Source organism: Triticum urartu, chromosome 5A, assembly GCF_056163025.1.
Source record: "Triticum urartu cultivar PI428250 chromosome 5A, HENAU_Tu73, whole genome shotgun sequence".
NCBI lineage: Eukaryota > Viridiplantae > Streptophyta > Magnoliopsida > Poales > Poaceae > Triticum > Triticum urartu.
The window spans coordinates 636413348-636441119 of record NC_141877.1 but is presented as its reverse complement, the minus strand read 5'-3'; the positions used below and the strand labels follow the sequence as shown (position 1 = coordinate 636441119).

General features: G+C 45.9%; 1 protein-coding gene, 1 long non-coding RNA gene and 1 pseudogene across 3 annotated transcripts; all 3 read right to left on the bottom strand.

The window, feature by feature from the left end:
• Positions 1-3082: 3082 nt before the first annotated feature.
• On the bottom strand, positions 3083-4550 carry LOC147973614 (uncharacterized; annotated as a pseudogene).
• Positions 4551-10169: 5619 nt separating this feature from the next.
• On the bottom strand, positions 10170-13315 carry LOC147973613 (uncharacterized). The gene is made up of 3 exons (XR_015602990.1): positions 13284-13315; positions 10297-13025; positions 10170-10184 (listed from the first exon to the last, which is right to left on the bottom strand). It is a non-coding gene; the product is annotated as an uncharacterized LOC147973613 (long non-coding RNA).
• A 5259-nt stretch (positions 13316-18574) lies between these two features.
• On the bottom strand, positions 18575-25886 carry KEA5 (K+ efflux antiporter 5). 2 transcript variants are annotated; one of them, XM_048676603.2, is made up of 20 exons: positions 25417-25886; positions 25115-25158; positions 24414-24475; positions 24233-24317; positions 24085-24146; positions 23919-23994; positions 23769-23843; positions 23074-23145; positions 22884-22967; positions 22731-22799; positions 22450-22527; positions 21676-21764; positions 21481-21577; positions 20984-21037; positions 20462-20557; positions 20096-20284; positions 19927-20004; positions 19798-19842; positions 19619-19714; positions 18575-19172 (listed from the first exon to the last, which is right to left on the bottom strand). In XM_048676603.2, the coding sequence occupies exons 1-20, from the start codon at positions 25658-25660 to the stop codon at positions 19119-19121; spliced, it is 1749 nt and encodes a 582-aa protein (XP_048532560.1). In that variant the 5' UTR covers positions 25661-25886; the 3' UTR covers positions 18575-19118. The 2 variants fall into 2 exon arrangements, with proteins under 2 accessions (XP_048532560.1, XP_048532561.1); XM_048676604.2 differs by having other exon boundaries at positions 18575-19160; positions 25417-25883.
• Positions 25887-27772: the final 1886 nt, after the last annotated feature.

Sequence of the window (27772 nt, the reverse complement as noted above, 5' to 3'; positions counted from 1 at the left end):
CTTGGTTAGATACTAGAATAAGTAGCAAAATCAAAAACTTGCAAAAACAGTAACATAAACATACTTTGGCCTCTGAGGAGTGTAGATGCATTTGGATGAACAAATTATGTGCCCAAGTACCTCACACAACTTGCACCTATTTTTGTTACCTTTTTGAGCCCTTTTGGGCTTATCATTCTTTTCCTTTTCATTTTTCCCCTTCTTACTACAACCACCTTTCTCAAACCAAGCTTTGAATCTGCTTTGTTTTGGCATCCCAGCCTTTCTTCTAGTGACAGGGGGACACAAGGTAAAGTCTATTTCCACCTCAGGCCACTGAGATTGGTCAGTCAGTGCAGGAATTGGACTTGCATATGCAGCTTTGAATTTTTGTACTGAATAATACTCATGCAAATATGGGTGCATATTTAACCTGGGTTTAGATGCCAAAAAAGTATGGAATGCTCACATGGTTTTCCAGTGTGTTGCCACTCTTGGCAAGTGCACTCATGCAACTCAGTATTTACCACATGCCTCTTGCCACTCTTTGTATCTCTAACTTCAGCATCCCACAAGAAAAATTTCTCAACAGATAGATGTGAAAGATTTCTACTCCTGTTGACCACTTGTTGTACCACTGCTGGAAGCTTGTCCCCTTCCAAAATATTAGCAATTTTTCCTCTCAATTCCCACAAACGCATGATCATGATCCTTATTTGGTCCACCATGTCATGCACAGGCAAGTCTTTCAAATCCTTCACTTTGTTGTTAAAACTTTCTGCTAAGTTGTTATTGATATGATCACATTTTATGGCAGTATTAAAACCTGATCTATACCACAACAGAGAATGGTGGGTGTTCAACCATGAAGCAAATTCATTATCACTACATGATGCCAATATCTTACCAAGGTGATAGGAATGTTTCTGTCTGGTGTAGGATCTTGCTGCTGGCCACATGCGCCCAAATTCATCTCCTCTGAATTTTTTTATCAGATTCATCCACATATGTCCAAAGCACTCCCTCTGCTCAGCATGGGGGAAAACATTTGTTACTGCATTTTCCAACCCTTTACATGCATCTGTGTGGATGGCCAAAGGAGAAACTGGCCCTATGCATCTTTTCAGTTGCATCATGAACCATATCCATGATGCCTCTGTCTCTGATTGAAACATTCCTATTGCAATTGGGAACATTCAGTTGCGTACATCTAGAGCATTGCATGCAGCCAACTGACCATTCCACTTTCCAGTCAAAAAAGATGAGTCTATGCTCAAATATGGACGACAACCTGCTTTAAATCCATCTATGCAAGGCTTCAAACACATAAAAAAACTTACTGGATAAAACCTTGTCATCCTCTGTTACCTCTGTATCTATCTCCACCACACTTCCAGGTGACCTCTTCTCCACATCTGCTTTAAAACTATACAACATCCTAAATCTATTTGCCCAGTCACCATACAATGATTTCATGGCCCTTTGTTTTGCTTTCCACACTATGGTATATTGCATCTGGATGGGGTACAGCTTCTCCAAGTCAACTTTAAGCCTCTTTGCAGTAGTGTTTGGAGTCTTGGCTAAAATAGGAGTAATCTTCTCTGTAACCCAAAGTTGTGATGTCATCTTTGAAACTCTCTGTGAAATGGTCATACATGTATGCTGGTGTGGTATTTGATTTACCCTTACTGTACTTCCATCAGGTTGTAGTCTGGTAGACAAGTACCATTTGCAAGGATTGCCACCACCATCATAACCTTTGCACCGAGCATAAAATTTCTTTCGATCAGTCCACGTAGTCTTGGCATCAAACTCTTTTCTCACTGCATAGGTCCTGAAAGACATCCTAAACGCCTTCATGCTTGGCCACAACTTTCCCACCTCAATAACTGGGTTCTCTTTGTCATACAAACAAACCAGCTCATTATCATCTGCATCATCCACATCATCTGCAGCCTCTCTCATCAGCTCTTCTTCATCCTCATTTGCATTTCTAGGGTCTGTGTTACCATCAGCAGGCAAAGAACTGTCATCCTTCTCCTTATCTTTGTCATCAACTTGAATGCCAAACATTTCGGCCATATCAATGTCAAATATTGGTGTAATGACCAAATCTGTTTTTTCATTCAACTCTACTGCATTCCAGTCAACAACAATCTTCCTAGCACCATGGGTTCCCTCCTCTCCATCTGCATCAATCCCTGTATCTTCGGCTACTACAGTTGGTTCAGTCAACAATGCCAACATCTTCTTTTGTGAAACCCACTCATCATCTTCCACCTGTGCAGCCATCTTTGATGGCACATAACCAACTCTGAAATGAGTTTGCAGATCAATTAGCTCTGCATAAAATGTTACTTGTTTGCTTACCCACCCTTCTTGCTGATCAATTTCAGCAACCATGGATTCTCCATCTTCAATTCTCAAATATTCACCATTATAGTTATCGAAACATAGCAGAGATACCTCTTGTTCTAGACCCCAAACAATACTCTCCCCAATTCTCTCCATCAAATTGCCCACGGCCTTCTCCTTCATGCTCTCCAATTCCTGGGGATCAACATCTGCAAATTCGACATCCAACCTCACGGTGGTATCTCTATCAATGTCTTGGACACTGCCATCACTGAGCTTGGTTTTACAGCAAAAAATTCCACTATAATTGCGAATGTGGTGGCAGAACCTGAACCTCCCCCCTGTTTTTTCAATGGTAGGCAGCGGCGGCAGTGTAGGCGACAGTCACTACCAAATCGAGTTCGATAACAGCTAAAAGAGAAAAAGGGCGGCATTACCGATTTGAAGCACTGTCTCCTCGCTCCATCTCATTCAGCCCCCGTGCTCCTATCCAATCGAGATTCTAAAACGCCAAGAAACAGGGGCAGCATGAGGCCACAGATTTATCCAAAATTCTGGGGAATGGGACTAGAGTTTGGAAAATACTCACTCGCAATAGCCGTTGCCGAGAAAGGAGCTCCACCACCGGGCCGCGGAGAAGAAACAGCCCCCGGATCCAATCGAGATTCTAAATCGCCAAGAAACAGAGGGGCAGCATGAGGCCACAGATCCCCCAAAATTCTGGGGAGTGGGACTAGGGTTTCGGGCTCACTCGCAATAGCTCTGCCGCTGCCGAGAAATGCGCTCCACCACCGCGGATAAGAAACCGCTGCCGGAGAAGATGCTTACGGCGGCGCCGCTTGCCCAGTCCAGTACGGGCGAGTCGAGCACGGTCACACAGTCATCGGTCGCCTAGGTAGACCCCACCAGTTAGAGCACATAACCCCCCAGTGTCCTAACCAAACCTTAGCCTAACTAACAGCTAACTAGCCCCGTAAACGGGTTGTCTTGCTTGAGCTATTTCTGTGCTGGGAGACGTCGCATGAGAGCCATTACAACTAACGACGTCGCATGAGAGACAATTCAACTCAAAGACATCGCATGGGAGCTATTTGCCCGATGCGCGACGGGAGCCCAAGGAACATAGCACTGTCCACCACGCCTTTTGGCCTCTCTAGCCTTCTCCCGTTGAGATTGAGACCAATCGTTTCGATCGAGATGCCGGTGGTGATGGCGTTGACGCGATGTCTGTCACGCCCGTCTGAGCTCTTCTCTTGCCCGTCCTCCGGAAACTCCACGGACCTGAACAAGCTTCTCGTCACCAGCAAGACGCTGCGGCCGCACGGCGTGGGGATGAGATAGGGGGTGTGCATAGGGACGAGATTTCCCATCGTGGTCGCCACGCGCCACGTCACCGGGGACGGACCACTCAGATCCAAAGCGTGCAGGCTGCCGGCGGAGCGTAGCACGTAAAACAAGCCACTTTTCTTGTCGTCTTGAACGACAGTGGGGAAGCCAGGGTAGAACCATCTGAGTTGAGGGAGAGGAGTCCAGCACTCGTCGCCTGGACTAGCGAAGGACGGTGCAGGCCGCCGCGCCCCCTGCGGCGCCGGAGATGGCCACCCTGCTGTACATCCAGCCTCTCGCCTTGTGCGCCGTCACGTGCTGCATGTTGTCGGGCTCGCCTCCCCACACGTGGTCGACGTCGTACACAGTGTTCCCCTCGCCGTCCAGGAAGCTGCTCTTGACGCGCTCGAGGGTCGTGATCGCCGGAAGCGCGGCCCGGGCGCCGGTCACGGGGTTGAGGAGGTAAGGGTTGGCCGCCTCGTCGGTGGTGAACACTAACCCGTGCGCCGAGCCGATGACGCTGTGGAGCGGCGGTAGGCGGAAGGTGGCGTTGGTGGACAAGGAGTAGAGCACGGCAGCGTCGGCGTCCCCGGCGGCGTAGAGCAGGCAGGGCGGCTGGTTCGGCGTGGGGAGGCGGAGGCGACGGAACGTGGCGTAGGCGGAGCGCCAGGCAGAGCAGACGGCTCCCGAACGGACCACGTCGGCGACCTCCATGGCCCCCATGGCGATGAGCAGGAGACCTTCCGGCAGCCCCGACCAGTCTCCTGCTGATCCCATCGTAGACTGGGATTATGTGCTGCGAATGTAGGGCAGTTTGGCAATGTCAAGACCTTGCGAACAAGACTATGTGCTCTCTACCCCTCGTCTCTTTCGATCTGGTGCAGTGCAGGCCGGCGGAATAAATATACGTGTTCTGGTCGTGGTCGTTCACGTGTACGACTACGTGTGCATGTCCAACTCTGCCCCCTGTTAACAGCAACTTTTTTTACGGGACCCATTAACAGCGACTTGTTCGAGTGAAGGGCTATGCCACGTGTCCCCACTGGAAAAAGGAAAACCCGGTACGCGTCAGGGAAATCGTGCGTGTTCCTTTCCTCCCACCACACGCAACTTCCTCTCGAAAAATTTACCAAATAATAAGTGCCACATATATGGCACGAAGTAACATCATCCTGATTTACACTAAAGTTGCTATGAACAAAAAATAAACACATAAAAATTTAAAACTTGTCATCCAAACAGGAAGTTTCATGCTTCACAATTAAAGTTCTCATCCTCTTGTAACTAAACTTGCATTCAAAAATTGTCAGAGCAAAATTGCTTCATGACACACATATGCCATTTATGAGGGTCCAAAATTTATCCTCTCCTCGTCTGCGTCTTGTTTTCTCCCTCCTTGCGGCTAGGGTTGTCATGGCCGTTGCCGCTGGCACCATGGGAGCGCAGCAGTCCACGACCCAGGCTGCACCACATATAGATAGAGTATTTACAGTAGGGATGTGACCTCTGAATCAACATGTCAAACACCAGACAAGCAATATGGCCACCACCTGATCACAAAGGTGGTGGTGAATGGATGTCCGGGACAGAGCTTTGTGCATGCTTGCGGCCTTCGCCAAGGGGATCCCGTCTCACCATTACTGTTTGTCATCGCGATGGAAGCCCTAACGGTGATGTTCAGGAAAGGCGCTATGGAAGGGGTGGTTAGCAACCTCACTGGGATCTCTCCGACACAAAGGTTATCAATCTACGCGGATGACGTTGCGTTGTTCATCAAACCAACGGAGATGGATTTGATTTTTGTCAAGCAGGCGCTGGCGAGCTTTGGCCATGCATCAGGTTTGGAGGTGAATTATAGTAAGTCAAAGGCGATCTTGATTCGCGGCACGGAGGACGACCAGCGCAGAGTTGCCGCACATCTGCAATGTGACTTTGGGCAGTTTCCTTGCAAGTATCTGGCATTCCCCTGGCGATTCACCAACTGTCCAGAGCTGACTGGCAACCTCTCGGTGATCAAGTGAGGAGTTTCTTCCCGTCCTGGCAACGAGGTCTCATTCAACGGCCAGGACGTCTTGTTCTCATCAAACCAGTGGTGGCGGCGGGACCTATCCATCAGCTAATGGTGCTCAATGCTCCTGATTGGGTGTTCGATGAAATTAACGCCTGGATGCGATCGTTCTTTTGGGCTGGGAAGGACAAGGTTAACGGCGGGCAATGCCTTGTGGCGTGGAACACCATATGTCGCCCAACAAGGTTTGGAGGCCTCGGAGTTAAGAATCTGAAGTTGCAAGCTATTTCACTCAGGGTGAGATGGGAATGGTTGGGGAGAACGGACTTGGATATACCTTGGCAAGGCATCCCGTTCTTGGTCGATGACGAAGCGAGGCAGCTTTTCAATCAACTCGTGCAAATCACGGTGGGAGCCGGTAACAGAGTGCTCTTTTGGAAGGATCAATGGATGAACGGCTTGGCGGTGGAAGACATTGCGCCGGCCATATTACCTTTGGTTTCCACCAGAGTGCAAAACAAACGGACGGTCGGCCAGGCTATGGTGGATAGCAGGTGGGAGATGGATATTAATGGAGAGCCACCTTTTATGGCCCTTATACAGCTCATGCATCTCAGAGTGGTGACTATGGATGCTTATCGTGACCCTCAAGTGCCGGATACGTTTACATGGCCTTGGGACGCTTCGGGGCAGTACACAGCTAGGTCGGTGTATCGGGCTCTGCAACTTGGGCTTGCGACTTCTCCAATGTATGAGTGTATTTGGAGGAGTGGGGCGATCCTCAAATGCAAAAAATTTGCATGGCTAGCGGTGCAATATAGACTTTGGACCTCGGATCGGCGAGCTAGGCACGGCCTGCAGGACAGTACGGATGCTTGCTACACATGCTTACAAGAGGAAGACACAGTCGATCACATACTTCTCCACTGCCCCTACGCTCGGGAGGTCTGGCATCTATGCTTCACAGAAATCAGCGTCACCGTTAGACAGCCGCAACCTGGTGATTCACTTGAGGCATGGTGGCTTCAAGTGCGGAGTGCAATTGCGACAAGGGATAGAAGAGGTTTCGACACTATTGTCATATTCATTGCTTGGTCCATATGGAAACAAAGGAATGCTAGAGTTTTTGGGCAACTGGAGCAACATAGGAGGCCGAGACAATTGGTGGACCAAATCTTTGACGGTATTAGAGAATGGGATGAAGCCGGAGTCGGAAGAATACACCGTATTGTGAGTAGTTAGGTCTTTTTTTTCCTTAGGTGTTGAGTGGGTTCCGCTAGCAGGATGTTCGCATCTATGCCTAGCCTCTTATAATTATGATTGCTCTTTTCTATAAAAATATGATACGCCATTGGCGTACTCTCGAAAAAACACACCAGACAACCTGTTAACTTTACTGCCAACTCATTTTGATTGTTATTGGGTTGGAGGGTCCAAGGTAATCAAGAACAGATTGCAGCGTAAAATTTGCTTTATAAAACAGGACGTCTATTGCAAAGTACCTAAGATATGACCAGTCAGATTGCAGTGTAGTCTGCATTGAACTGTTGCTATAATTCTATTGGTTATTTTGCCCTCAACTTTATAATATATTGGTCAATGAGTGAGAATAGAGTTGTCTTAGCACTTAACTAAGTATACCTGTTTTGGTATATAATTGCTACATTTTAAATTTGTAACTCATGTTTCAGAGAGTTATCCTTCTAATATGTATAACAGTAGTAAATTGTTTGGCCTCTTTGTCCAGCGATTCAGGGTAAATGATAATCCATATATCTTGCCCTTTTCTCCTCCATGAAACTATGTCAATAATGTACGCAATGATTAGATGTCCGGTGAAAGCGTGGACATACGGAGCAGCATACTTTTAGGATTAAGGCTAAACTATCATTGACCATCTTATTTCTAAATTTTGTAGGTTGTAAGTCACCATGATGGATGTTTACCGAGATGCTCTATATGAATCATAGTATCATGTGCTAAAATTTATCCCCATCCGCCAAATTGTGGAGGAGTACAGATGAAACAATCTAACACAACCAGAGATAACATTATAGGACATCAAATTGTACTCTCTCTCTCTATCCTATAATATAAAACGTTTTTTAACACTACATTAGTGTCAAAAGCTGTCTTACATTATGGGACGGAGGGAGTAGGTAGTAATAGCAATGAGTGAAATTGTATAAGAGCACTCGGCGACGCAGCCCACTGCAATCATACCCATCTAGTTATCTTGGGATCAACGCCCACTATATTAGCCTCTCCGTATTGCGTTCATTTATCGCCCCGTATCTCCCTCTGCTTCCTTTATCTATTGACCATTGTTACAACCAACTTGCCAGCTGATTCATTGCACCATTTATGAGCAATGAGATGTTTCCCTGGCACTGTTGTTTCACCACAAAGTACATTACCAATACATGTATGGAGTCAATTTAATATTTCATTTTTACTAGTTCAGTGATGAGGTAATATATTTAAATGCGTAGACACTTACTTCGCCTCTTCGATTCTTGTACGGGCAGTTACTTTTTGCCCAACTTATCCGGCTGAACAACTGACAAGAGCTGTATCCCTATGCGTGGGTCCCATGCATGATTTAGACCTATGTTCAAACCCTTATCGTCCAAAACACATGCGCCAATGTCGTATAAAATGCATAACCATTGTATAAGCACAGACCCAAATAGTAATTTCTAGTAAATTAGGTAAATAAATACGAGAGATTTCACATTTCATGTTTTTTTATCTTAAGCGAAAAACTGGGAATGTCGTGGTAATAGTTCTATAAACTTTTTCATAATAATCCCAGGATTTTCCTGAAAATGTCAGGAATTATTCTCTTCTAAAAAATCTGACAATTTAATAATAAAAATTCCGAGGAAGGTGTGATTTTTTTGTGATAAACTTCCAATCTAGGTGCAATTAATCACACAATCAAAACCAATGTATGTTGTCACACACACAAACGAAATTGCTATCTTTTTACAGTGCTTCATCCTTGTTATTGTTATTAAATGGGTGTGTACCCAAAGTCTTTGTCATTGAATGCTTTGTTGAAATTTGTGGTATGTTAGTCAGACACACTATCTCGAATTAAATAAGTATGGCAGCTTTTTACTGTTGGCATATACACAAGCACGCAATATTGCAATCTCGCTATCAATTAAACAAAAACATGCACCTATCCCCAAACGAATCATGAGTGGCTTTGATTCCAGAGGAGTGCGTTGCCGTGTGCTCCTCGTTCGCGTCCCAACAATGAGAAGTTTGTATGTCGACATCTTTAGAAACCTCCGGAAGCAACGTAAGACAGTAAACAAATGTTAGCACCCTCTGAAACTCTGAACCTTTTATCTTGAGGGGAATATGTGAGCATGGAAATTCTTTTACTTTCGATACATGATTGATACCAATTGTTAATTTGTACTAGATAATACCCCGCGCGTTGCTGCGGGATATTGTTGTGTCAAATCCTAAAGATTCATAGGTGTATTATCAGAGGACATATAAGAGATAAGAAGAAAATGAATTCTCCACTTTAGTGGGGTATTTGTGAACTCATGCAAACCATATTTTTGCACAATGTATAAGCAACTATCAGACTTGAATCATAGTTCTATGTTGTTTGAGCCTTGCAAATTACAATAAACTCTTCAAACAAATTAAACAATTGTAGTAAGGGATTCATTCTTCAAAGTTTCACCAGAAGGTTCCAACAATAATTAAATCAGTTTTGCTAAAGCACATCTAGATGTGCCATAAGTATTGCACATCTAAGTCCTAATCTTGCGTTGAGATTCGTGTGGATATTTTTCTTTTTCTTTTTTCTTTTCCTCTTTATACTTGATTCACTCACTTAGATGTGCAATAACTAGAGCACATCTAGATGTGCTCTAGACACACCCTAATTAAATGTATGCCTCACAGACAATAATGTCATGGATCAGAACTGCTTGGCCATGCAATTGCACTTATACGACATGCAGACAATCTAGCTAACTTTAAATACATATATAAACAATGAAATCAAATTAACTAAACTTGATATATTGTAGAAAGATAGATACATACCCAAAAAGAAACAATTTACCTCTCTTGCAATGATATGAAGTTAAATAAATTGATTGTGATAACAAAATTCCATACATACAAATCATTTTAATACGCACAATTTGATGCATGGTGGGATATCACTCCAGATCTTAGACTATAAGTATGCCTAAAGCAGACAACCAGAACAACAATGACTATACATACAAAAAAACACGCCATGTTAGGCGAGTCTGCATGTAGGCTTCAACCTTAGTTTGAATCAGTTTGAGCTTCGCCTATATGTGTTAAAGCGAAGGAGATATAGGGTGGGTGTCTAGATGATACAAAAGAGAGATGACCTTAGAACATGAATGTAAGAAGAATATTACCATAGATTAGCAGAAATAAGACTTAAGTAAGATCACTGGACTGCTTTGGTTTTCATCAAACAACTTCCCAAGAGACAATAGAACAGAATCTGCACAAAAGAAGGTTAGAAAAGTAACATAAGTATAGATCAAAGCTTCTCTGTACAAAATCAACTATTGTATGGATCATGAAGTGTGGTAGTATTGATCGTTCAATCTAACCTCCGAGTTGCAAAAGATCGGCTTGCGGAGAAAGGCCACCATTACGATAGCAGAAGGTCGTGGCTGAAGCAAGACAAACATCGGCTAAATATTCAATGGCCCCGCTGTTGGATTAAGCACTTCTCTGAGCAGTGGCTGTCAGCCTCCATGCGGCCAACGGAGCGAAGAAGGGACCAGAGGGGAGGCACGGCGTGCGCACAGGTGCTTCTCGGGGATGCCCGCTTCAGGCCATGGCGGCGGCGAGGAGGCAGGGAGAGCGGGCGGTGGTAGACCAGCGAGTTGTTCCTTCCCATAGGAACCGGGCGCGCGATAGGGATGGCCGCCGCATCTGGTGCTGCTGCCGCGAGGAGTAACCCGAGCGCCGCCGCATGGAGGATCCAGAGCTGACGAACGAGATGAGGAAGCGGCTCCTACCACCGGCGAGGGAGGCCGACGGCGGGAGGAGGAGCCGGAGTAGAAAAATCAGGAGGGAGTTTCTTCGGGCCTAACCAGGGGCGTGGGTTGTAGGAAATTGTGTGCTCAGACTCGAGGAGGTGGGCTTGAGTGGGACTGCATGACGTGTGACGTGGCTGGATGTGATTGGATGCTGACGTGTCTATGCTTCATGTTGAGATAAATCAAGTAGGAGGGGTGAACTTCTTAAGTATATAAGATTCGATATGCAGGAAGACATGACCGATGTAAGTGTTGAGTGTATGGCTGAGTACATTGACATTGTCAGCGAGATGTTTGATAGCGATGATGAAGGTTTTGAGTTCTATAACAAGTATGCTCTTGAGAAAGGCTTTAGTGTGAGGAAAGGCTATGTTGAGTGGGATGAAGCGAATGTGAAGATAATTCCGAGGAAACTTGTCTGTAGTCGTGAAGGTTGGCGTGAAGACAAGCACATGAAGAGAAAGAAAGAAGATAGGAATAGGAAGCCACGGAATATCATTTGTGTGTGGGGGGTGCAAAGCCAAGTTTGTCATTGCAAGAGTAGTGAAAACAGGGTAGTGGCCTGTGAAGTATTTCATCAATGTACACAACCATCCTCTGGCCCCACGAGACCTTGCTTGCTTTTTGCGTTCTCACAGAAGAATCAGTGGCGAGTAGAAAGCGGACATTATAGAGATGGAAAGTGTTGGAATCCACAAACACAAAATTATGGATGTATTGTGCATGCAGTATGGTGGATATGACTAGGTTGGATGCATGACGAGGGACATCTATAACTTCTGCCATCGGTACAAGCAGGAAATAGTCGCTGCCGGTGATGCTCAGACGGTGATCCGTCACATGATGTCGCGGCAAGAGAGAGACCTAGATTATTTGTTCAAATAGTTGATAAAGATGGGCATCTGAAGGGATTGTTTTGGTCTGATAGTCAATCTTGGTTTGACTATGAGGCTTTCGGCGATGTTGTTTTTGATGACCTCGTGCCACGCGCAGAAGGTTTTATGGCAGAGCCGCAGTTACCGATGCCTTGTGGGGGAAGTGGGGGCACCCCCGTCCCGCCGAGATGCCATGTGTCCTTGCATGGGCCCGGCAGTCTTAGGCCCCGCGTCGCTTCGTCCCTCAACAGGCAGAACGTGCGTGTCGCAGGCCTGGGGACTACTCTCGGCCCAGTGGAAACCAGGGTACCACGGGACATCTGCATGCAGCCCAGGAAGGCCCCCCTGGACCAACTCAAGAGGTAGCCCACCAGCGAGCGCCGCAAAGCCGACAACCTCACGAGGGCCATGCCCCACGAGGGGCACTCCGACAAGGGACTTCACCAAGTACCACCACAGTCGGCAGCCTCGTGAGGCCAACCCCGCGAGGCGCCATCCATGAGGCCTCCCGAGGAGCTTGCGCGACACGGGTCACGCGCCCATTGTGCGGGTGACATCACCATGGCAGGTGCCATCTTGTGCGGCCGGGGAAGTTTCCCCTTCGGTGCTAAGGGAGCAGTTGCGCCTACCTGCCCCCAAAGCAAGTCCCAAAGCTTTCTGCTTTGGTGAATGAAGACCATGACGAAGACGCTGCAAGACGGAGGTCATCATGGAGCCCTCCGCGCGTCATGGATAATACCTTTGGCAGACGAAGACCACCTTTTGTCAAGATAAGCACCGGCGCCTGTCCCCTTTCAAAATGCCACCCTGTGGTAGCCCTTTCCCGCTCATGTTTCTGGGGAAGAGGCCCAAGGCACCTATAAAAGTGGCAGCGCGGCCACCCTATCAAGGGATTGGAAGATGGCTCCTTGATCGGCCCATTGCGCCGTTGTTGACACCCAAGAGCCTCGGCTCACCGTGTAGCTCGAAGAGCTCTGTCCACAAGCAATACAACCAAGCAGGAGTAGGGTTTTACACTGGACGGTAGCCCGAACTTGGGTAGCTCGATGTGTCTTTGTCGTGCCTAGCTCGTAGCCTCGTAGCCACAAGCCAAGTCCTCAGAGCTCGAACCATGGTTTTGGAGGATTTCCCGTAGCTCAGAATCAATTCCCCGACAGGGAGTAATTGATAGAGGGAGACATGGAATTTTTTTAAGGACAATAAGGTCATACATTCAAAGTACTTAAAACATGCGTATTTGAACAATACATGATTGTAGTACATAAATCATTAGTGAGCCAAAAACTAGAAAGTACAAGGCCAAGAGATGCAACAATTTTTTCTTTTCTTGACAAAATTACACATGGCAAGCGGCACAGCTGCATTCTCTTACAAACAATAAGTGGAGAAGGTGATATTTGTGCAATTGACAGTAATTGCCTGGAAGAGGGGAAATATGACATCGTTAGTGAAATTTTTGATAGGAATTATGTAGGGTAGGAAATAGCATAAGGGAACTAAGTTTTTCGTTTTTAAAGTACCTGCCTAAAAAATTGCTCATGTGAGAAACTTCCCAAAATAAAACAACTACACCCCAAAATTGATGTGTTTATTATATAACCTATTGAACAATAGCAAACGAGAAACTTCACAGATCATAATTTGTGCCTATATATAATACCAGGTAAGAAAACTTACATGTTCCTTTTCATCACCGGATTGCAATTTTATCCAATTCTAGTAATTGAGTCCAGTGTCGCCCTTAAAACTAGATCATCTTTGCTTGAGTTTTTGTAGTATTTATTTGTAGCTTTTGTAGGCTTGCCAGATTGTTCCTTCCTGCGGGTTAAAACAAAACAAAGAGCGTTAATTCATGGGCCAATGATCAGTTTAATAGTAGTTTAAGATTATGTTTGTCAGTAAAAACATACGTGCACCAAGGTATTTTATTTTCAAATTTATGTCTCTATTTTATGTTGGGGGTAACATACGACCTCCAAACGGTTGGATCACCACAAGAATCAAAGAACGATCCATGTATTATGACATATATGGTTCTTTGGCTGAAGAACATCTATATGGTCTTAGGCCGCGCCTAGAACTTTGAATGGGTAAATTCATATAGGAAAAATTGCGACCATGTTGTGTTGTGCTCATCAGGGTTCCTATGACATCAGGTAAAGAAAATTCCATAGCATTTTGGAGGAAAATAGACATGAGGGCTTTCTCCTATGTTTCCCCCCTACATATGCCTATAATTCAAACGTTTTTCCTTTGTATTGGAAGTTTTGAACCGGCGGTGAAGCATATTCATGACTTCTTACATGGCACCTCATTTTCTATGTGTTTTTAGAATTCATCTTGGTAAGTCGGTTTTCCGGGTCATTAGATTAAGATCCAACAACCGGCCTTCTTTCTTCTTCCTCGGCTTTCTTGCCCATCCAATCGTTTATCCTCCCACAAAATCGACTTATACAAATTGCAAATTCAGTCAACTTACATTTAGCTATTGCGGTATTTTTAAAATCAATGCTTTCTAAATTGGACTTAGCTTTTAATTTTGTCGTCGATTTTCCCACCGACAACAGGTTAACGTGATCCTAACAATAAATTGAGCTTCTGTATATATATAAATATAAAAGGCAACCGGTTGCATCGTAAGGGCAATAGCCAATAGCGTGTCCGATGCTCTCAAGCTAACAACTGCACTTTTTTTCCCTGATGAAAGGCAGTGCACACACACGCATGCCGAATTAAACATGACGAAGCTCACCTCATGAGTTCATTTATTCACTATATGATGTAGCTGAGGCTGTAATTAGCCAGCGGCAAAAGCCGATTCTGGTGAATAAGCAAAGCTTTTCCGAAAAAAGCACCTGTTGCTGCCACCGGTCGCCACCTCTGGCTGAACCTGCTCCGCCACCGGCAGCCGGATAAGGGGGCTCTGACCCATCCTTGCTCCTTCCTCCTCCTCCTGCTCCTCGTCGTCGTCGTCCTCTCTCTCTTCTCCCTCCCTCTCTCTCTCTCTTTCTCTCTCTCTCTCTCTGGTGTGACCTGGTTGTTGTTTGCTGCCTTGGGAACGCTGCAGGTTGCAGCTGTATTTAAAGAATCGTATTCGAGTTCAAAATTACGGATTAGGTGTATGCGCTTTTTGGTTTATTTTGGTTACTTTTTTTTACGCTTTTTTGCAGGCATGAAGTGTGCCGCTTCACAACTGTCATTTGTCAAAGCATGGCTCTTGGTCTTTAGTCTTTACCCTGACGTAGGAGCGGTTTCAGACTTCTATTCTGTACGGTCAAGTTGAGCTTGCTGACTGCATTAGTACTATATATAAAAATGGTTTTCAGGAAAGCTGCACTTTGTAAACTATCCAAGTTTCAAGGAAAAGGATTTCTCAAGCTTCGAACGGACAACAATACTACAAGCGCACCACGTCCGACTGCAGAATGATTGAACTCCAAAAGTCCCTTCCATACCTTTTCCCGGAACACTTCCTGTCCCCTTCAGACTTTAAGTTCAATGTAGGTTATTCAGATTTATACTTATCGCACTGTAATTAACTGTGAGTGATGGAAACATCCCCTTTTCTAGTACACAACAATCTTCTGACCGTGCAATGAGGATAAGTGACATTGTCAGCTTACAGCTCGTGGATGACTTAAAATACCATGGCGGATAATACAAGTAGGGGGTCATCACTGTCATAGTGTCATCCAGAAACAACAATATGTTTTTCGGATCTTATAATCTTCAAGTGTTCTAACAAGTTGCCCTGGGCCACTTGCCGGCCTCATTATAAAAGTTCGTTCAAAATAAAGAGACTTGTTAGGATCAGCTGATTACACCACTGTTTAAACCTAGCAATTAAAAAGAAGATGTTTTTCTAAATCATCCAGATATACTAATCAAGACAGTATTACAAACAATCCTGAAAAATAAAGAAAGCACATCGAAGTCCCTTAGAGCATCTCTAGGCGTTGGCCCCACAGGAGGCGCTAAAAATCGCCCCCCTGAGGGCGCACCGGCGCAAAACGCGCGCTGGGGCCGTGATGCCACCCAGTCGCGGCGCCCACGGGATTTTTTTGAACGGCGCAAACACGGCGAGTTCATGCATATTTCGGCGACTTCAAACCAAATTCGACCAAACACGGCACAAACATGCCCACTCATACATATTTAAAATATTTTACAAAAAAAAAACACTACTAGGCCCGCCCGCCGTCTCACTCGCCTCGCCGCTCCTCGCCGGCCGCCGCCCTTGCAGTTCTACATGCCGAGGAGGCTGTAGAACCGCGTGTAGTCGTCGTCGCCGCCGTCCCTCCTACAACCCTCCCCCGGTTGGCGCGGCGGGTTGGACGGTCCGGCGGCGTCCTCGTCGTCGTCGCTGTCGAGGATCACGACGTCGTGCTCGTCCTCGCGCCCACGCTTGCGGGCGGCGATCTCCTCCAGGGCCCGGGTCTGCCGGGTCATCTCCGTCCGGAGGTAGTCGTCGCGCGCCCACCGCAGGGCGTCCGCATCGGAGAAGCCGCGCCGGGCTATCTCCTCATACTCCGGGGGCAGACTGGGCTCCAGCTTGGGCGCGACGAGGACGAGGCGCCCGAAAGCGGGGATGGAGTCGGCGATGCGGACACCGGAGCTGCGGGTGCGCCGGCTGACAGGCGTGTCCTGGGGCTCCGACTTGACGGGGCGGAGGCTGGGAGAGCCGGTCGACCGACCGGACGAGGAGGAGGACGCCCGGGGGTCCATGCGCCTCGGCGTCCACGAGCTCCCACGGCGGCGAGAGAAGGACGGCGGGGAGGGGTACTCCAGCCTCGGCGTGTTGCCGCCCTCGATGTACTCGAGGACGGCCTCCAGCATGCGGCCGGGCACGCCCCACCATCGGTGCCGCCCCTCGGAGTTGAGCCTGACGGAGGGCACGACGCCGTTGGTGGCCTCGAGCTGCTCGGCGTGACGGCGGCGGAAGTAGGGCTCCCGGAGCGGGCTGTCGGGGACGTAGCGCGGCTCCTCCCTCGCCGCCCGTGGCAGAGAGGCGCGAATACGTGCGATCTCCGCACAACGCGCCGCCCCGATGGGCGGTGGTGGCACCGGGACCCCGCCGGCGCTGATTCTCCACGCCCCAGGCACCCGCATGTCCGGCGGGACCGGCTACTTGGCCTCGTAGAGGAGCCGAGCTTCGTTTTCGTGAAGGTGGCGGCGGCCGAAGCCGTCCGCCGCCTCGCCGTCGCCTGGGAATCGTTCGGCCATTTCTACGAACTGGGACGGCGAGGGGAGAGGGAGGAAGGGGAGATAGGGCGCGTCGGCGGTGGAGACTCTGTGCGTGCCACCGGCGCGCTGGGGGCGGCTTATATAGGCGGAGGCGGCGCGAGCACGCGTGGCGGCCTCGTCTACGCGTGGCATGCGCGGGGACGCGCGGCGTCACGCCTTCACTGCGCCGCCCGTGAGGCATCAATGGCGGAGGCTGACCGGCGCGGCAGCGCGCGGCAGCTTTGGCATTGATTCGCCGCGGGAAACGAGGCGATGAGGACGACGAAGCGGCGAGAAGCAAGACGAGTCGCTGGCAAGGAGGGCCCGCGGCTCTTTCGCGCCAAAAACGATTCGCCCGGCGCCCCCGAGCGCCCCCAGCGCGTCGGGTTCGGGTTGGGTCCACCGACGCCAATTTCGGCTCGAGCCGGCGAAAATTGGGCCCTTGGGGACGCAACTGGGCCGATTTTTTGACGCCGGCGGCCGAAAAGTCGCCTGGGGGGCCTTGTTGGGGGCGCGGCTGGAGATGCTCTTAGAGTCCCTTAGACGGGAAGTGATCAAGTCCACGGTTTTACCAAACCAACACCTCGGAGAAGAACTATCACAACCGGGAGAGCCACAAATCCAAGAGTCAAACCTCTATTATTTGTCGAAGACCTCAGGCCAGCACCGGAAGACGCACCAACATGACGGAGACGAGGCCAGAGGACCATGCTGCAGAGGGAATCCACCGATGTTGTCGCGTTGGTGTAACTTGCAAATCCTAGCCTCACCGATTTTTAAATGTTTTTTTTGTGAAATCTCAAAACTATATGTTTGTTTTTAGATATATCATTTATATGACCCGGTAGTTGCTGCCTGCAATGATGTAGAATACAAAGAAAAGATCGTTGCGATGGTGGGGGTGAATAGGGTGTTGGTGACCGAAAGGAAGGAGGATAAGTTGTCTTTGGTTCTACGAGCTCAAGATGATGGAGGAGGAGAGGAGGAAGGCAAAGGTGGTGATCGAGGAGAGGAAGGTGCAAGCTGAAGAAAGAAGACTTCCAATTGAGTAGCAAAGGTTTGCAATGGAGGCCGAGGAGATAGCAAACAAGAGGCGCATTCAAGAGCACTGCCTTGCATTGGAGGCCCGGGAACACAAGAACAAGATACCAGTCGAAGAGCGTGCTATCATGTTCATGGACCCAAGCAAGATGGACGAGACGACCAGACGATATTGAGAAATCACTCTTGTGTAGATCTTGGCTAAGTCGTTTGGGTGGTGGCTTCGGCAATGATGGTGGTGGTGATGCTGATAATGATGACGTGGGTGGTTTACTTGTGATTGATGTTGGTTGTTGATCCACCACGTGCTTGGTGGTTTTTTGGAATGAACTTATTGAATTTGATGCCTTTTGGCTCAAACATGATTATGTTGTAGTTGTTTGTTGGATTGGATGAGGAAGGGTATTTATGTCCATAGTTGAATTATGATGTGGTGCATTTGAATTGTTCAACTGCATGTTGAAATGTGGTGCACTTGCTTGACATGTCTGTCCGAACTTTTGGAAGAATTAGCAAAGTGAACTTTTAAGGGGATTAAGTTTTAGGTATAAGGGCTAGAGGGTGGGGTGAAGTTTGGGGGATTAAAGGATTCGAGGGCTAGATATGCTCTAAGTGACAGCAAAATTCCGCCAACCTAGGATGAATGAGCTAGCATAAACAAAACATCCAGAGACAAGATGGACAGTGTCGGGAGAAAAACAATCTGTACCCCAGGAAACAATCTTCACTACTTCGCCACACATAATGACAGGAGAGTAACAATATCCATATAATGCTGTGAGAAAATGATTGTTGAAAGACAACACCAGATCATGTCAGCTGGCATTTCACGCACAAAGGCAATTGGCGATATATAGCATACCACCCCACCCCCCACCCCGCTATGGGGAAAATAGTACATGTCACTTGTGCGGTACATCTGAGCTCGGCATACAAAATCCCTATCTAACTCCTAAGATTAAGTTGGCAAGAATGGTACAAAACCAAGGCCTCACGGCCGTACCGTGTAAAGAATATGCTACTTCGACAACATGTACAGTATGTACAAACTCAGTTCTTGCATTGGAGTGGTATATGGATAACTCCCCGGCCATTCAAAATGTTATCCTTAGTCATTGCATCACAGCCCCGCTATACTGTCGTGGAGGGAAATGATGAAAATATTTGTGCAGCGATCCGTGGCATGTGCAAAGAGTCTTTGCACAGATAAATCGTTGTCAGTGGAATGAATGTCTTGGCTTTGCAATGTTAGAGTGTTCTGTTGTAAACATCAAGCATTGTTGCCTTTTCCTGTAAAGGCAGCTGAAATATGATCAGATATGGAACTAGAAAGAATGAGACTGACTGAGCATTTCACACTAAAACCTGATGATTAAAATCTTGACGGAAAGAACAGGCATTTAACCAAATCAGATTATAATAGAAAACTTTCCAATTATAGACTCAACTATGACACTAGAAAAGCAAGGATGAACCATCTTATAAGGTGGGCAAAGTCATGTAGAAAAGAATACTAAACTAAAACGTGAAACTTGCATTTAGGACATCTTGATCATGAACTTGCGAAACATGCTTGGTCACTCCAACCCTTATTATGACTACTCTGTCAAGAATTTATGTTGGAGCAAAACCATGTTTCGATGAGGTAATGACAGTTTACCCTGGAAAACCATCACTAACTATGATGGAATAATGAGGAATAATTTTATTCAAAGGTGCACCATCAGCAAAGAGCTAAGAAAGCATACCTCATTCTGCACACCGCTTTCTGAGGGGAACCAACGCATAAGGATGCCGAGTTGCGTTACCACAGGAATTAATTTGAAAATGAGGGGAGTTGTTACCTGCAGAAAGAAACAAAATAAAGTGACTAAGTGTGCATGGAACACCTAGGCCCATCATATTGACCCAGAAAAGAAAAACTTACCAAGCTAAGAGCAGTTGTTCCCAGTAATAACAGATACATTTTCCCCTACAAAACAAATTTTGGTAAGACCTACGAATCATGCGTGCATTGCAAGTATATAAACGTTTAGATGAGATTAGAATAATTCACCCCTATAAGATGATGATGTGAGGCACGGCTCAGAAGCACAAAAGCAAATTCTCCAATCTGAGCTAATGATAGACCAACCTTGGTACGAGAAGAACAGAATAAAAGAGTGAGAACATATTCGTTTAATGCACAGATACTTGTGGGGAAATACTAAGGGAGAGGTACTCACGATGAAAGCTGTTCTGATGCTGTATCCAAATGATTTTATGACAGCTGTTATGACTATACTCTTAACTACTATAACCAGTATAACAGCTGCAAGTAATATGTCAACGTGATTCCACAAGAACTTGAAATGTATGAGCATGCCAATACTTGCAAGGAAGAGTGCTGCAAATAAGTTACGGATTGCTTCCACCTTCAATTATTAAAACACAGCACTTTGTAAGATACTGCAAAAGTTCCTTTATGAGCAGCAAACTGGTAGGTCCAACCAAAGTGAACGAAATTCTTAAATTGACAAGGCAATAAAAAAACAAGACCCAGTAAAGCCAAATCATGACACAGAACTACCGAACAGGATGCAGAATAGCACCTGCTCCAAAGTATGGTGAGCAAAATCTGTGGTGGATATCATAACGCCAGCAAGAAATGAGCCCAGTTCAAGACTCAGTCCAAGATAATCACTGCACTGGCAAATACAAAGACATAACATCAGTCTTTACAGAATTGGTGTTATAGGTGATAGTATGAACGCTGATGATAACAAAGAACTAGTGAGAGGGCAACAGGAACAATTATAAGGACAGTTATCCCTCATGCCAGCAACAGGATGTGATACAAGCTACCAATGCTACGAAGGCTGTTGACACCAAACATGAGAATAGCTAGTATGACAGGCGAAATTTTCATTCCTAGTGGCAAGAAATATGCTTTGGGAAAAGCCAATGCTCCTGCTAGTTTTGAGAGAGAAAAAAGCTTCGGGGAATCATGTTGTACTATACTGGTGCTCAGGCAAGAACTTGAAACTAATAACATTTGTCACACTGCGCCGATAAAAGTCATGCTAAAGTCCATAACAGGGTGTGATACAAGCAATGAAGTCAAATAACCTTACCCAGGCTAGCAGCAAGCAGAAAGCAACAGCAGCCAACTGATAGAGTTCATTTGTCTGCATATTAAAAAAAAACAAATTAGCAAGTGAGTTTAAACACTAAAAGAACACTATAAACTATAGAAAGTGTTTTTTTAATAATATCATGACATCACTGTGAAAGAACATATATGGTATTTAGTAAGCAAAACAGAATTCCCTTCAGTAATGTGGGCTACACACAGCGTTTTTTAAATAATCCACGGAAGTCTACACGAACATGGACCTGAGGTTTTAGACGATACAGATACAGTAGTTACACATCACTAACCAAAGAGAAACAAAGGAAGAGCATGGAGCTCCAATTTCACTAAAAATAAAGAGCACAATAACCAAGTTGGATGGATAATGTTTCCTAGCACTAAATGATAAAAATTTCCAGTCACCAATATGAAGAAACAATGCACATAACTATCAAAATCAGTGCCAGGACAGAAGAGAAACAACCCAGTTCAACTAACCTGTGATGATAACTGGATCATCAGTTTTAAGAATCGAGGGATAAATGACCAAGTCATCATATATGCAACAGTTACAAATATGGACAGTACAAGCAACCTGACACAAAAACATTCTGCATTACTCAAGGCCCTGATATAACACTAAGATAACATTTTTGGATTTCTGCAAACTAGCCATTCTGATAATGATCTTACAGTCTCCCCATTGACATCATTCCTCCAAATATGCCACTTGAACCACCCAGAACTGGAATGAGAGCAAACAGCAGGCCAACTGCACAATCCTGGAGTAAAAGGAAGATGATATCTGAATCTCAACTGAGCACAGTTATGAAACACTAGCACATAGAGCTTACTTTCCATCAAACGGGCTTCCAAGCAATTGACCCTTGAATTACATAAACCATTACTAAGGACGAAATACACCGTATTTGTTGCACTGTATTTGTTGATTATCAATGATTGGTTCAATGAGGATGACACAAATGTCTGTATATGAGAAAGATCCAATAGTACCAGTTTCAATAGTACTCCCTCCGTAAAGAAATATAAGAGCATTTAGATCATTAAAGTAGTGATCTAAACGCTCTTATATTTCTTTATAGAGGGAGTAAGTATCTATCTCCTCTCCTTTCTAATTGAAATACTGAAATAACTAACAACTTAGAGACTTAGCGCTTGTAGTGCATACCGATTTAACAAACATAAACTCACTTAAGGCATGATAGCACAGACCAGTACGCAAATAAGAAGAGCTACTACTAGTGAAGGTTGGTTAAATTGGTCAGAGTTGAAAAGTTGCAATTGATAGTGCATGAGGACTCCTATCCTTGCAACTGAATTAAAATATCTAGTGATTATATTGCTTCTTCATCAAAATTGCAAACAAAGATTTTAAGTTTGTAACACTTTTACCAATAGTAAACAATAAAAGAGTAAATAGATGAAAGAAGTGGATGAAGTCCAAACCTGAAGGATAAGGGTGCCAATTGTAACTTGACCATGAAGCGCATTTGTGCTACCCTTTTCCACTAAGAACTTGGAAACCTGCCATGGTTGTAGCAATTAGAAGATACACATTATTTACAGTTAACAGAGTGAAAATTTGCTATCTGTAAACAGTCATTCTTATAATTAAGCCAAGCCCAACAACTCAACCACATTTCCCCTGAATCTAGGTGACCAAAGAAATTTTAAAGTGCAAAAGTCATAAATTTTGAACAATAGCCATCTTGAACGAACATAATTACCACTGCAGTAGATGACATTGACAAGAAAGTGCCAACAAATACTCCCTCAGATAATTTAGCACCGCACAACTGGAAAAATGGCATAACTTCAAATTTAGGTAAGTGTCTTTTCTCTCACAGAACAGTATTGAATAAAGGTAGCTAATACAATACCGCAGCAGTTAGGCCACACAAGAACATGAACAAAGCAATCTGAAGTACACCACCAAGCACAGCAACAGGCCCAACCACTTTCAACTGATAGAAATGAAGAACATGGTCAGACACCACATGTTTATGAATACTATATTTGAAGAAAGAGTAACATTAGAACAAAGTAATTAGCCATGACATTCTAAAGTACCTTTGGCAATGAAAATTCAAGGCCAAGAGCAAAAAGAAGAAAAACCACACCAAACTGGGCAAAGGTCTCCACCTGCAGTTGAACACAAGAAATGAGAGATGTGATATTCAAATTCAATAGCATACTTAGGAGGTTAAATGTCATTACTGTTCGAACGTAATTGCTAAATTGTTTAATGCTCCCTTCACAATATTATTTTCCTGAGGATCATTTAGGGTATTTTCGGGTTGAGTCAAAGCCAACCCCACAAGAAATTTGGCTAACGAATGTTTTGGTTAACATGTCGGTTGTCCATGTTTTCACCAATGTTAGCGAGAAAAATAACTAGAATTGTACCGTGGGACTGGGCGTGTCAAAATATTAGAAACCATCAAAAGCAAGAGCCAAAATTTTAATCATGACCAAATAATCGGCGTTGCTTTTGGTCACCATCCAAACATATACCCTTGCAACATTTTCAAGCATGAGATAAAAAGATAAAAAAAAAATTAGACAATTCTTCATTTAGACCAACCAAATAATAAATCTTGACTATCGAGTGCACATTCCCAGTGTCAATGCTAAATTTTTTGGTGAGCGTGTTTAAGAAATTACATTGCGTCAAGGTACAGAGTAAAAAAATTAGACCAAAATCCAAGAGACTTAAACTAAAGATAACGATACAAGAGCAGTCGTTAGTGATCATATTTTTTTACCTGCACCATTTCATTGATCAAGTTCAAGCCTCCAGGTCCAATAAGAGAACCAGCAAGTAGATAACCAACAATAACCTGGAAAATAACAACATAAATCAAGCCTACTGAGGTAATGCAGTGTTAACACTAAAGTATGGCAGGTCTACTCACTGGCTGCCCCAAACAAGAGAATATGATACCACCAGCAGTAGCTGAAACAATTATAACTACCAGATCTTTAATCAATCTGCAAAACCAAAATTTATTGTTATGGATTACGTGCAATCAGCAGATTACAGATTCCACATACAGGGTCAAGGTATGAAAGAGAACTGACCTTAAATCTAACTGAAGTGTTGGATACTTTGTTTTACGATTTGACATCACAAAAACATTATCCTGCACAAAGTTATAGTCAGCGATAACAAACTAATAACAGAACTAATTGGATGGCAAAATCCTTGTTAATAAGTGAATTTACACACCTCTTTGTCTATCACAGTTTCCGTGTCATCAGAATTTTCATTCTGAGAACCAAACATGTCACCTATTTGGAAAGGTCTTGAGGAACTGCACAAGAAGCACTGTTTAAGTTATGTCAATCATAGTAGGATGCTACAGATTGAACGGTTCTAACAGCTGATCCTGTTCATATTCTAGCCATACTTTGCCTGCTGTGTATCATTTTTCTTGTCGTGTGTGATAACAGCTACAGTCTCCAGAACAGCCTGAACAAACATAGAAGATAAAATTTATCATCTAGCGAACTACTTTGACAGAAAACAAATCAATAAGATAAATAAATAAATATGTATGGAATTACAAGTTCTTATTTCAGAAGGTGCACCATGAGCAGATTTCCCAAAAAAAACGTCAAAGGAACTATTGAGAGCAAATAGATGAGGAGCTATAGTTAACTGAATAGAAAACATGCAGGGGAGAAACACCCCACTATACATCATTGGATAAACAAGCACTGGAGATACACCACACTAACATCATGGGAGACTGGGTACAGTTCCAACAGAGCTGCTTAAGTAGAACCCCAAATTTACAAAGCATGTCAACTGCATGCGCCATCAAATATGGCTTAGTATTATTTGTTTTACACCCATATAGAAACTGCTAAAGTACTTAGCAGGGACATGTACGCATAAATGCGCCTGGAGGGTTTTTTCTGTTTCATTTCCAACGGGAAATACCTCACTACCAAACAACCAATATTGGTATGTCATGTCGTTTTGGAGCACTATGAAAAGCACAGGTAATGCCTTTTAGGCAAGCCTCCACCAGTCTTGGGGGAAAGACCGAAAGAGAGTTTCGTAACAGGAAACACAACACACACGTAAGAGGGCAGTCACACCTACTTGATGATCTGAGATGCTGTTGTTGAAGCTGTTCTTGTCCGGCACTGCAAAATGAGGAGCAAAGCAATTCATCACCATAATAACGAACCAAAAAAGTGCAGTGTTAAACCCCAAATTTGCATGGCTCGTGAGAAATTGGCAGTAAGGGACATCAACATCCGACTCAAACATCTACTCTCTCACCCCCGCAGGATGATTTTCAGCAGAAAAAAAATCCCCTGGGCCAGAGCAGATCTAGAGGAGCGGCCGAGCGGGGCTAGGGGGGGGGGGGGGGGGGGGGGGGGGCAGGGGATCGCACGTACCCTCGGAGGCGTCGCTGTCGGAGAACTCCTTGTCGAGCACGCGGCCGAACATGTCGGCGATGCTGTTGTCCCCGGCGGTGGCGTTGTGGGTGCCGTTGGCGACGAGGCTCCCGTAGAACTTCTCCCGCGTCTCCTTGTCGGGCCTCCCCGCGGCGGGCGCGAGCGCGAGCGCCACGGCGACGGCGAGGACCGCGGCGGTGAAGCGCCGGCCGCGCGGGGTCCCCGCGGCGGCGGCGGGCGCCATCCGGATCGGGCGCGAGGCGGGTGAGGAGGGGTGGGGCGGGGCGGGCGCGGCTGCGGGTGGCGCGTCGGGGTCGGGGATTTTTATTGTGCGGGAAGGAAGGGCGTTGGTTGGCGTGGTGGCGCCGTCGTCGTCGTCGGAGCGGAGCAGAGCAGGAGCACGAGGCGTGACGACGGTGAGGCGGGTTATACTAGGAGGGAAGTTGGTTCACCGGCGCGCGGTCGCTGGCACCTCAGCCTGGCGCGGCGGTGGTGGGGCCCGCGGGCCGGTGGTTCCTTCCAGCAGATATTCTCGGTTTTGCACGGGCTTCCAGCTCCTTTCAGTTAAAAAATGGACTTTCTACAAAAACTTTGGAGGATACGGTTACTTATGGATGTTTTCCCAAAATCCTTAAAATTATTGCAGGGAATTGTCCTTTTAAAAAAACTTTCAAGTCTTGGTGCTCGCATTATTTCTGGATTTAGTCCTGGTGCTCGAATTATTCCTAGATTTATTTCAGGATTTCTGGTGATGCGCTTTCAGTGGGAGGAGACGTTCCCGTCGACGACGAAGCGCCTATGGTGACTTCGTAAATCTCAAGATGATATGTCGGCTCAGTCTCTCAGAGGTGCTCATAGGGGTAGAGTGTGCGTGTGTGTGTTCATATGGACGAGCGTATGCGCGTATATTGAGCGCTTGCGTCTCTACTATGTTCAAAAAAAAATATTCAATCTACTCGTCTACTGTCAGGACAGTATAAAAAACACCGAAAACAACAGTGGTTACATCCAATTTCGTAGACCACCTACGAGCACTTGAGGGGGCCGAAGGCACACCGCCATCATCGTCTCTCCGTCACGAGAGCCGAACAAATCTTATTATAGTAAAAAGTCGAAAAGTTTTTATGCTACAATCGTCGCAGATGAAGAAAGTCATAGATCCGGAGGATCCAACCTATAAACGAATGAATATCGGATCCAAACACCGAATACAAACAACAACTAAATCTCGTGATATCCGCCAAAGGCACAACTTCACACGCCCTCTGATGATGCAAGAAGTACCATCAGGACAGGGCTGAGCGGGCAGCACTTATTTCATCTCCAAGGAGTCATTGTCATCTCGCCTTCCTAAGTAGAACACAACCCTAGCCAAACTTAAGATAACATCTACTCCCTCTGTAAACTAATATAAGAGTGTTTAGATTGATCTAAACACTCTTATATTAGTTTACAGAGGGAGTAGAAAACAAAGCCCTCCCATTGACAAGGGTCGGGATCCACCGCATCTTCATGCCCCTAAAGGCTACAGAAGACGAGGCAGACCAGCGGCGGTACTGATAGGAGGCAAGGGGCCCTATCGACTGTTCAATTGTCCTCATGTTAGGCGCCTAACAGTATCTACAGCAACGGACAGCAAATCCGAGCCCTCAAACGTCCGCGAACGCGTCCGCAGATAGTGATCGATCACACCTCAAATAATCAATTCGACATTCACGTACCTCATATCCGGCACCATATATCCATACTACGCATGCAACGTGATGAACTACTCGACGTGATCAAACAATAGACAAAGAAATCAGCATCAAAAGGACAACCAAATGCACATAAACCCACTACATAGAAAAGATCACCACAGTTCATCGCCAGACAAGTTCTTAACTTCAACAACTAAAAACGATAATATAAGCAGAGGAGGAGCGTCGCGGGCTTTTGCCCTTACGGTCACCGGTGCAGCTGTAGGCATCCACGTTTGTTGGTGGTTCTTAGTGGTCGAAGGAGAAGGTAGAGTTGTGGTCGTCGCCGTCATCGAACGAGGAGTCGGAGAGGACGATGAGCCCTTTCATCTGGCGGACGGTCCTGTCCTTCTGCCGCTTTAGCTTGGCCACCTGAGCCGCCTCTGCTGCTGTCTCCGCCTCCTCGTGCTCCGACTGCTCAATGGCAAGCCGGAGCGCCTTCGCTTTCTTCCTCCGTAGGTGGTGAGCGTTCGTCTCTGCCGTCGTCAGCAACCGGTAGTAGACCCAAGCGAGGAGCCATTCATCCTCCTCGGGCTCCGCCGACAACCTGCGGCAGCGGTGCATAGATTGATCTACCGCGTCCCTCTCCCTTGCTCGCTGCCTGTCGCGGTGGGCGC